Genomic DNA, 11,354 nt, shown 5'->3' with positions numbered 1-11,354 from the left:
AAAGGATGTGAGAAAAGTACTGGACATTTTTTTCTCAATGTCACACTGCATCAGGTTCCTGTCAAAGCAAATGAACAACACTGCCACTTTTTTTGTCACTATGCCCTTCTTTTTTCTCAGCTGTTGAGGCAGAAAGATAAGATGCGGCATAGGATTGAGCCCTATGGTCCCAAAAGATGTAAAAGGCTCTTTGAAAGGCTCTCCAGAAACACAAGCTTTGAAAAGTGAAAGAATCCAAACCCACCGCTTCCCCACACACTTGGGTTCCATTTACAGCTCTAGATGTTCCAGATCCATCTGTTTTCATGCCCTCCAAAACACTTGGACCCCTCATCTTTACCACCTTTCTCTGAGCCCCGTTCAATTTAATATCGGACATGACTATAAACAGAGTGCCCTTCTCCAGTTTGTCTCCAGCATCCTCCTGGCATGCTGAGCCCCGTTAGCTTCAACTGCACCACTCCCTGACCAGCTCTATTGTAAACTAAATTCAAACACAACGTGAGGGGATCCCTCTGCCCACAGTCCTGACGAGACCTCACCCCAGGGCCATCTCTCACAGGGCAGAGTGGATGGATGGCATCTTATGCTGCCACGCGGGATATCTGACAGGGTTTTGATGCGTCCCAGTTTGGTTCCCCTCCTTGCAGGGCCTCGTCCCTTCCCTCCCCGGAGTGGAAGCACCCCAGTTCGCTCTTTCCTCACCTACCCCCGACTGCCACATCCCGAGCCTCCGTGTTCTCCACCTGCCTCCTCCACTAACTCGTGTCCACACCAGGGCCCGGTCCATCCCTTCAGTCCCTGGCACGACGCAGCCGCCTCCCTTCCCTTGCCAGCCCCGCACGGCCCGGACCGCCGCCACTGGACACCCCCGCACCTGAGCGCCCGCGGCCACCGCCCGCTGCCCGACCCCGCCGCCCCCGACTCCTCTCCCCGCTATCGGAGCAGGAGGGGCGGCACCTGCGGGTCCGCCCCATTCTCCTCCCCTCCCCTCCCCTCCCCTCCTCCCGCCGAGAGAGAGAGAGAGAGAAACCGAGACCCGGAGGGAGGGAGGGAGACGGTGGCACCGAGAGCGCCGGGCGGGACTGCCTGAGCGCAGTGCTCGGTGTGAGGGCAAGGAAAGGGGAAAAAATAAAAATAAAATTTAAAAATATTTACATTAAAAAACCCAAACAACAAAACAAACAAACCAACAAAAAGAAGAAGTGAGGGAGGGGTAGAAGGAGACCGCTTCAACTTTTCCTCTCTCTGCCCAGCAAGGTAAGGGAGCGGCGCGGGGCTTTGCTTCGCCTTCTTGCCGGTTTCTGTGAGGGCACAAAGGTAGCGGGTGGGGTGGCGGCGGCGGCTCCGCTCTCCAGGTCGCGCTCGGTGTTGTCACCCGCGGAGTGCAGCACCGGGGGCGGCGGCACCGGGGTCGCGGGCGGGCAGCGGCGCGGCGGGCAGCGCCCTGTCACCGCTGAGGTGCGGGTGCCCACCCCCGCATGGGCTCCAGCCCTTTGTTACCGGCGTTTTGGACCGGAGCCGGAGGACACATGACCTCGAGCCGACGGGGCAAGGCGGGGGTGGGAGAGCCGTGGCCGGGGGGCTGCGGGAGCATAGCAGGCGCTGCGGGCAGGCGGGCGGGCGGCAGAGCCGGGCGAAGCGGGGGCAGCGCGGGGGGTGCAGGTGGCTCCGCCGGGCAGCGGCTCCCCCGGCCCGCGCTGCCGCGCCCGCGGCCGCCAGCAGAGGGGGCTCGGCCGCCTCGCCTTCCGCGCCCGCGGGAGGCTTCGTCCGGCGTGCGGAGCGCCGGCCGCGGGCGGGCCGGGGGTGGCGTGTCTGGGGGCACTTCTGGAAATGGCCAGGATGGTTTTGATGAGGGCAGAGGCGGACAGGGCGCCGGGTGCCCTTCCTGGGAATGGGGGGGCGGGGGTGCCCCTGGAGACGCGGCAGCGCGAAGGGAGCCGGCTGCCTCCGGGGCCGTGTTACCGGCGGGCCGCCGAGGATGCTTTCACTGCGGTGACGGCCGCTCGACAGGGCTTGTTTGCTGTTGGGAAGTAACCGTAGAGGCGGGGGGAAGCGGCCGGGATGCAGCTTGCTCCTCGCGGCGGCTGACAGATCCACGCAGGGGCCGGAAGGTACCGCCGGCATCCAGCCCTTCCCTCACAGCGCTCCCCTGGGCTTTCCAGAAACCTTCGAAAAATGAAAACTTTGTGTAAACCATAGGATTTTGGCCAGCCCAGTGGATGGCCCGAAGGTTGCTGTTTGTTTAGGCCCCAAGCCTGTAAATATTTATCCATATTCTGAAATTTAGGAATTATCAATGGTCAAATGTGTTTGAAGTGCAGGAGACTCTTAAGTTAGCTGGTGAAAAAATATTTCCCATGTCTGCTGCTTGTCAGCATGTTTGCTTTAAATACCCTGAAGTTATGACCTTTTTTACATAATTCCATTTGTCTTTCTTTGAAACGGTAGCTCTTCCAACTTTTCCACAGAATTATATTTTAAGTATTAGTGAAATAATATTTCATATTCTTCATACTTCATTGATACCTTGTTACAAAGAGCTTTTTTAAAGTTTGAAATAAAAGGCTGTTGAGAAGAAAGTGCTGTCTCTTATTTCCTGAGTAAGAATAACTGGAGATTTTTTTTATTTATTTACATTTATTACTGTTGGTTTAGCTGAGAGTGAAGCAAATAAACGCCTATTTCAGTTGTGAGTATAGCTATACATGTGACTTCTAAGAAGACAGCTAAAGCTTTCCACACTTTTAAATACTGTAATGCACTCTCAAGTTTGGGTTTTGTTATGAGATATGCCCTTTAAAGAGAAACAAGAGTGTGTCTTATATTGATTAAAAACCCTATTACATATGTGCTAGTGGGATTAAAAAATGTCTTTACAAATATTGAACATTATCTTGAGGCACATGCTTGTGAATAGGACAAAAGCATTTATGAAGCTTCTGGATTAACTTTTTAAGTACCTTTTTGCAAAGGAATAAGGATTTGTGATGACTCTCAGAGCTGTTGAGAAACATTTAGTTACTTCTCATTTTTAGCATTTGTAGATTTTGAACATGTGCATACTTTTTCTCATGTATTCTCAAGTATTTACAACAAAATGCTCTGGAAGGTCAATGAATAATGTTCAATATGTGCTTACCTGTTGAAACAGTTGGGCTCTGAGCCCTGAAGGTTTAATTATACATCTGTTAATACAGATAACAAATACTGTGTATGTTTTTGCTTACTATTAGTAGTGTTTGTACAAAATAAATTTTTGGCTAAGGTGTTTAATGGAAAAAAATTAATTTAGTTATAAAATCCAGTGTTTACATACCAGGAATTTTTATTAGTTGGATTTGGCTGTAGATAATGTAACAATGACAAATAGTGAGAATTTTTTGGTAAGGCAGTTTTTAAGCCCAGGATGTAATACTAAAGGAAATAAGCAGCAATAGGCAACGTGATTACTGAGCTTTTACTGGGATAATTAAAATACATGAAGTTTCTTAAGATGTCATGAGGACATTACAGATGAAAAGAGGAGATCTGACTGTGTGAAAAGTTTGTCTAGAATTTTAAAAAGCACATTTGGTTCAAGGTCTTCTTAAACACATAGGTATTGGCATTGATATTTGACAGTTCAACAAGTCATGTCCAAAGTATTTTGCAGACACAAAGCAGAAGAAAACTTGCAGTGTAATTTAGGAGACTCTAATTAATGCTGTGGGATATAGAGAATGAAATAATCTTTTAAGGGAAATCTGGAAAGGTCTCTGTACCATGAAGCCTGTAGTATTATGAATGCTGGGCTGTTTATCATAGTAAAACTAAACTTAACATAATGTCAAAAGTATACTCTAGGAAATCTTATTAATGAAAGCTGAAAAAAAAAGATTGAATGCATTTCTTGCTAATTTTCAGTGTTTCTGGGAAATTTGGAATAGGCATAAGACCATAAGGATTTTACTTTCTGTGGAGTAACTGATTTTTGTAGTACCTTTCATAGTAAGCATTTTAGAGTGGTTTTTAAAAGTGCTTTTATGCTTTATGTGGTTCTGTACCATATGTTTTGTATTTAATTCTTTGAATGACCACTGAAGCACAGCCAACTTTGGGTGAATGTGGCAACTGTTAACTAGTGCTTAGCAACAGTGCACAATAATCAAGACGGGAAGTGAGGAAGAATACCATGTCTAATTGAAACTACGGGGGGCATTTAGCTAGGTAGGTCATAATTAACAAAACATGGAGCTTGGACATGATATTAAGGCATCACATCCTGACTTGTAAAAAAGGATTGTGAAATCATTCATGTAAAAAACATTTCAGATCTTTGGCTTTATAAGTCAGATGGAAAGCCTCTTTGACATGTGTGTTTTGCCTATTCTTGCATAATCATTTCTCACACGTAATGCAGAAGATGTATTCTCTTTTGCTTCTGAAACAGATTTGTGAGAAGGAGGACTGTTGGGAAGACCAGCAAATGAAGGAATAATAAGCTTTGACATTCTGACAATCATGTTTTTTACAGAATTATTCCTGTGAAAGAGAGTTCATTAGATATAGTAAGTAATTAAGATATCTGTAATATTCTAGAACAGTTTACAGTGGCAGTCATAAAACAACGCTAGATTTTTACAATTAATGTGTTGTAATTAAGAATCATTAACCTTTCTCAAGTCCTGTCTTGTCATTATATTCCTTAAAGTGTTGAGAAAAGTATTGCTTGTAAGAATGTTTCCAAAACACATTTGCCTAATGTAATTTCACTTTTATTTTTTAAAAATTCCAAATCTGATGATTTTGTTTCATGCTGTGTTCTGTGTGGAGATACATTCATGGACCAATTTTACGTTTTGTATAACCCAAACCCACTTTGTTTCTAAGAACTCTGAAAATATCCTTATATAATAAGGGGAGAATTAGTAAATAAAGTTTTGATGAGTCATTGCAAAGGCTTATCTGCAACTCTAAGCCAGGCTAGTGAAGTCCCTGTTAATGAATTTGAACTTGCAGGTAGGTAGTGGAGATGGCCCAAAAGCAAGGAGCTGTTCTGTGAACGTACTTGTAGTGGTAAACAACCCCGTAGCATTAGACTCTTAACAATTAAATAGAACAATTAATTTTTTATAATCTAAAAGAAAAAATGAAGAGTGTATATTGGAGGAACAGTGTTTATTCACTACAGCCAAATTTTGTACACTGTTGTTGTTGGCTCGGAAGTATCACACAGAAGTATGGAGTTCTTCTAGAAATGACAGGCTGGATTGATGGGCCAAGGCCAATTGTATGAGATTTAATGAGTCAAAGTGCTGAGTCCTGCACTTGGGTCACAACAACCCCATGGAGTGGCTGGAAAGCTGCACAGTGGAAAAGGACCTGGGGATGCTGATTGACAGCAGCTGAACCTGAGCCAGCAGTGCAGCCAAGAAGGCCAATGACATCCTGGCTTGGATCAGCACTAGTGTGGTCAGCAGGACTAGGGAAGTGATTGTCCCCCTGTACTCAGCACTGGTGAGAGCACACCTCAAATCCTGTGTTCAGTTTTGGCCCTCTCTCTTCAAGAAGGATATGGAGGTGCCAGAGCATGTTCAGAGAAGTGAAATGAAGCTGGTGAAGAGTCTGGAGCACAAATCTTATGAAGACTAGATGAGGGAGATGGGATTGCTTAGCCTGGAGAAAAGGAGGCTCGGGGGGGTCCACCTCATTCCTTACAACTACCTGAAAAGAGGTTGTAGCGAGATGGAGGTCTATCTCTTTTGCCAGGTAACAAGTGATAGGACAAGAGGAAATGGCCTCAAGTTTTACCAGAGGAAGTTTAGATTGGATATTGGGGGCAATTTCTCCATGGAAAGGATTGTCAAGCATTGTAATAGGCTGCCAAGGAAGTGGTGGATTCACATTCCTGGAGGTATCAAAACACATGTAGATGTGACACTTGGGGACCTGGTTTAGTTGTGGACTTGGCAGCGCTGGGTTAATGGTTGGACTCAATGATTCTAAAGGTCTTTTTTGACCTAGATGATGGTGGGGTTTGATTTGGGTAACTCCTGAAGCTTGGTCAGCTGGCTTTTCTTGTCTTGCTCTGTCACACAGTAGTGTCACAACTTGTGTGAAATTTTTTTGGGACATGAGAGGCCATAAAGAATTGTGTAAGTTACTACTTTCAGTAAAGTGTATTTAGTGTAATTCTCATTGAGTTCATATTTTAAGTTCCATGGCACTTCAGAGGTTTAAGAAAAAATACCCTATATACCTGATCTGAAAATCAGGTTACTGTTTACTGCTTTGATTAATTTGAGCAGTTATACTGCATTAGTTAATAAAATATTCATAAAATATAAAACATGGGAAGAATTGTATGTTGTGACATAAAATCACTGGAAGAGTAAGATGGTAGTGAACAGCCTGAGTCACTATGACAAGATCCGATAGAAACCTTCAATTAATATTCCTCATGTAAGGTTTTGGAGAGGTTATTTTGATGTAGTTTTTCAAACTGATGGAGCCAAGAACAGCAAAACAGTGTGGGCAGACCTAAGATACTGTTACTTAAGAGATTACCAGACATCTGTTGTACTGGTTCCATGAACAAGCCTGGAGTGACTGGTTTTATAAAATGCTGTGCAGAGATCCTTCTGTTCTCTGTCTCCTATCTGCATCACTGTCTGTAACTAGCTCTTTTCAAGACCCATGGCATGATCTGACCAGAGCACTTTGAGGCAAGTGAAGAAGTTAGTTACTGAATTTACCTGTGGTCTGAAATAACCTCTATTAATAGTGTTCTTTTTCTTCTTTAAATGCAGACTTCCCTGTGTATCTCACCAAAAGTAATAGGACTTCCCTGGAACATCTAGTGTGAAGTTGTCACTTAGATGACCGACTGTTCTAAGCTGTTGAACATTTTACTAGTACTCCTACCCTTTTGCACTGAATTCTGATGCACCTCCCTCTGCAGCACTGATTTCTCTGTTGAATAGAGTGTACAGCTCAAAAGTTTCAGAGAAATCAGTAGCCTTCTTTGGAAGACTACATTTTTCTCTTGAACCGTACTAAATTTACATTTGGCTTCATAAAGAAATATTAATGTGCATAAGAAACATTTTTTTTCCTCTAACGTACTACATATTTGAGAGATATTAGGACTCAGCCCTGCCCCTTTTCCTTTTTAATGCTATCTTCAACTTGAAAACTTGCTAAGGAGAATTTGTCTGGAAGTTTTATAGTTGAATTATGCTTTTAATTTGGTAGAATTTTCTTCCCTGTCCCCTCTTATTTCTTTCAAAAGATAGAGGTGGTTCACATGCAGTTGTAATGCCAATGCCTAGCCATGCTCAGTGAGACTGGATATTTTGAGGTTGTATGGTCCCTTGTGTTATCAGTCAAGAGTAATTGAGTAATTAGTAGAGTGCTTGGAAATTGCTGTGTGCCTGATCCTCCACAATGTTCCTAGTGTTGCCTAAAAGGGAATGATCACTTCTTTAAAAGGTGAAGTGTGGCACAGCATGCTGGGTTTAGTGAGATCCGAGCTCTTTGGAGTTTCCTCCATCATACCCACTTCAGAAAGATGTTGTAGTGGTAAGGGAGACCAGATCCAAACAGCTGCTTCTGGCATTATAAGCAATCTGGGAAACTACCTCTTTACACTGGAGTGGCTGATGAAATGGGGACATTCACAGTAGAGTTTTATAGGCATTACGGTAGCCTACCCATGCTACTGATGTCACAGAATAAAGACAAAACCTTGTCTTGATGACTGTCAGTTTGGTATTTTGCAGAGAAGCAAGTGCTTCATTCCCTGTCCTGAGCCTTGTGTCCTTCTGCTGCTGGTACAATATTTTGTTGCTATTAGTTCTCTACTTACTATGACCTTGATGATAATATGTTGGTTGTAATGTATTACAGTGTATGGTTGCATCTCCGTTGTGCTGTTCAGGAGAACAAGCCATCTATTTTTACTGCTACAGATGATCCTCACCGATCATCTCCCTGTGCTTGTCAGGAAGCGTCTCAAATACTATGTTGCTTTGGAGCATTAGGTGGTTTCATTATTTTGCCCTTTTACACTTTCAGTCCACTTTGAGAACAGTTGTTTCATAAAGGAAGCTTAATCTTGTAATTTCTTTAAACCACTTGCATAGAATCAAATTCTTAGTGCAACCAGGTGATTCCTTTCAGAAGAGTGGGAATTAGGTCTTGATTTTTACAACTACAATGCACTGCATCAAGAAGAGGGAAATAGTTTCCTGCCAGTCGTGTTGTGTGTGACATTTAAGAATATGGTGGTTTTCTATTGTAAAAAATGCTTTCAAGTATTTATTTACATAGATGAATTGTTAAGACATTGTTGCTAATCTTCCTAATTTTAATCTTAGAGTGAAACTTCTGGCTGTGAGAACAGTAAGAAATTTGGTTGATTACTCAAGAGATCAGGACCAGCCCACAGAGTACTGATTCGAAAGAAAAACTAAAGAGAAGGGTGGGAAAGGCAAAGCCATCCAAGAAAACTTTAATGCCTTGGACAGACACACACAGAACTTTCAACAGGGTATTTAAAGCAGAAGTTTAGAGTGAAAAGTATGCATATCCTCACAGTCTCTTTGGCAGCAGTTTCAGCAAATTTTGGAGGTTAATTCCTGCAATTTTTTTCATTATGAGAGTCACCACTCTGTTTCCAAGCCTCTTGAGGAGGAAGAAGATGGCTTGAATATTGTTATCTCACCTTTTTCCTCCAAGTCTACAGTCATGATTATAGAAGTTTTGAAAGGCAAGCAGTATTTTTCAAGGGTGGTAAGACTAAAATGTTAACTGTTGCAAGCTTTTGTGTCAAGAGCTAAGGAATCTTTTCTATGAAATGACAGGACATCTAAACATACAGCTTTTTGTTTGTTTGTTTGTTTTGTAGCATTAACTTAGTGATATTATTCTTTCTTACTAGGTGCCTGTGCCTGTATTAGCTGCTGCATGGAAATTGCATAGTCAGTTGCCTCCTCCAGAAGTCTTCTAAGCTGTAGATTTGACAAACTAGAGAGGGTAGTGTGTATAGTTTGTGCTTGTACACATACATGTACATATATATATGAAAGAGAAAGGGACATGAATTAGAAATGCTGGGGTCTAATATCACACTTGTCCAGTATCTTAATGAGTCTTTGAAGGATTGTTTTTCTTTAATGATTGATTAGCTGAGATGGTTTGTACTGGTCTGAAATCTAACATTGTGTTCACATTTTGCCCTTACAGACTAGAAGTTCTTAGTGTATAGTAGATATGCCACTAATAATGTTATTCAAGACAGTGTGCCTTGGAAGCTCTTAAACAAAGGCCATCACAAAACTTCCCCATTTTAATTTTAAATAACAGATATGACCTTGTGGTAGAAAAGCCAGAGAAGGAAGGGGGGAAAAAAGGCATTCTTCTGGCTGCTCTCAGTTATAATGTACTGCGTCTGCTTGCTGACTGTCCAGCTTGCTTGTTTTATTGAGAGATGCCTTGTGCCCAGTGACTGTGCAGATGGATGCTCAGGTTTCATCTGCAGCACAGCTGACTGGCTCTCTGTCAAGCTTGGCTTTGGGGTGATTGCAGTTTTCATGGGGATTTGGTATAGAAAGAGGGAGGCTGTGCATCGATAGGGGTTAAGCACTCCCCTACACAGTGCAGTGTAGGTTTTCAACTCCATTTGCTGTCACTGTAGTAAATCCATTTCTGATTATGTGCTAAGCCCAGACAGATTAACTGCCAAGTTGAACTCATGAAGTTGCATGTGTGTGTTGCTGGAGTTCCTCTTGCTGAAAAAGGCAGATCTATATAACCTGAGGAACAGCTGAAAATTCATCCTAACATTGTTGCTTTGATGTTTGTTTGAAAGGAAAAAAAACAACAACAAAACCCAAAAAAACCAGATTTGCTTTTGATCACCATGTTTAAAGGATGCTACCCCAACAGTGTAATAAATGAGAATTGGATCTGGGCTTAGTTTCGGTAAAAGACAGTATTCTTCCAGATGCTTTTTAAATTGAATTTTCCTTTGAAAATGAGCTCAACTTTGAATTCAATAATATGCAGTTCAGGGTTTTTGGGCTGAAAAGGAAAGGGGTATGCAACAGATGCTGCATAGTTTTGATACTTCGGATGCCTGATGATACTGATATGTTAAGCTTGTGTTCTCTATTCTAATTCACTGTATAAACAAGTACAGCATGAACCTTAGTGGGTAACCTTGACACGGCTGGATCTTTGCTTTGTAGGTCCTAGTAGTTTGTCCAAATTGCAAAAACTGCATATTGAGAAACAGATAAAGTATTCACATCGATAAAACATTTAATTTTCTTTGAGAAAAACTCTTTTGTGCCTCAGACTCTATTGTAAGAAGTAGACCTCTAGTTCTTATTTCATTGTGGTCTAGCTGAGAATCAGTGAGAACCTTACATTTACATTTGACAGGATAATTAGTCAAAACTATCAGTGCAGATCAAACAAACAAAAATACATCAGAATAGTGTGTTATTTGCATGGGATTTCCAAAGAGTGAAGTTGAAATGGTTGACCTTCAGAGGTCCCTTCCAACCTGAATTGTTCTGTGATACTGTTTGTTGTAAAGTGGGGTAGTGCAAAACCCATAAAACTTGGCAGTATTACCTATTGGTAAGATACAATTCATCTGGCCCAAGGACTTTACAAAGCTGCAAAAGGAATAGGTTAATGGCAGCATGAACTCTTTAGGTAACCCGCTTTCCGCTGTCTTCTTTTTGGCCATTTTGCCACTCTGTGCCAGATATCCTTTCTGTATCTTGCCAGAAATGTGTGCTGATTGGAGAACCAGTCACATACATCAGTGGAGGACACTGAGTTCTGCTGCTGGCTACTCTCTGCTGGTCTTGTCACATTAGGGGATGGCAACACAGAAGTAGTCTGGTGAGAGAGGCATTGCTGGGCACATGTTAATAGGAATGCTGCAAAGCTCGAGTGACTCTAAGAGGTTGTTTGGCCTGTCTGGGATGGAAGATTGAACATCAAAGGGTAATAATGATACCTGATAGATTGACATTGTTGCATTGTCTAAAATCTGTCTAGATTTATGTTCATAAGTGAACATTTTACTCTAAGGAAACTTTTGTTGCCTGAAAAGACTGCAGAGAAAAAGACTCCAAGCCAATTTTAGCAGGAGATAAGAGAGCAGAAGCTTTAATAAGCACCCAGGCTAGACCAGGAATACATATCCACGTGCGTGCCCCAAACACTGATTTCATGGGTTTTATAATCATGTCCATTCAATGACTGTTCATCCATCCCTCAGTTCTGCCCCATTACCCCCCCAGCACACTCTGTCCAGAATTGAGTCTGGGGGAGTTTTGAGACTCCTCTTTCCT

The 11,354-nt window shown here is 42.7% G+C and overlaps 2 protein-coding genes across 14 annotated transcripts in view; one reads left to right on the top strand and one right to left on the bottom strand.

The window, feature by feature from the left end:
- The first annotated feature begins 1,032 nt into the window (after window positions 1-1,032).
- GREB1L (GREB1 like retinoic acid receptor coactivator) overlaps window positions 1,033-11,354 on the top strand; it is a 147,524-nt gene continuing 137,202 nt past the window's right edge. For all 13 annotated transcript variants that reach the window (XM_071554705.1, XM_071554709.1, XM_071554701.1 and 10 more), the window contains exon 1: window positions 1,033-1,260. The gene's annotated coding sequence lies outside the window, so the exon portion shown is untranslated. The remainder of the gene's footprint in view (window positions 1,261-11,354) is intronic.
- On the bottom strand, window positions 1,375-2,127 carry LOC139671436 (uncharacterized). Its single transcript, XM_071554262.1, has one exon. It carries the CDS (start codon window positions 2,125-2,127, stop codon window positions 1,375-1,377), a length of 753 nt encoding a protein of 250 aa, XP_071410363.1.

This window comes from Pithys albifrons, chromosome 4, assembly GCF_047495875.1.
Source record: "Pithys albifrons albifrons isolate INPA30051 chromosome 4, PitAlb_v1, whole genome shotgun sequence".
Classification (NCBI taxonomy): Eukaryota; Metazoa; Chordata; class Aves; order Passeriformes; family Thamnophilidae; genus Pithys; species Pithys albifrons.
The sequence above is the reverse complement of the archived record's forward strand: the minus strand, read 5'-3'. Positions and strand labels throughout refer to the sequence as shown.

Excerpts from the sequence above, each read along its gene's own strand:
- LOC139671436 (XM_071554262.1), bottom strand. The coding sequence starts at position 2,127 with ATGCCGGCGGTACCTTCCGGCCCCTGCGTGGATCTGTCAGCCGCCGCG.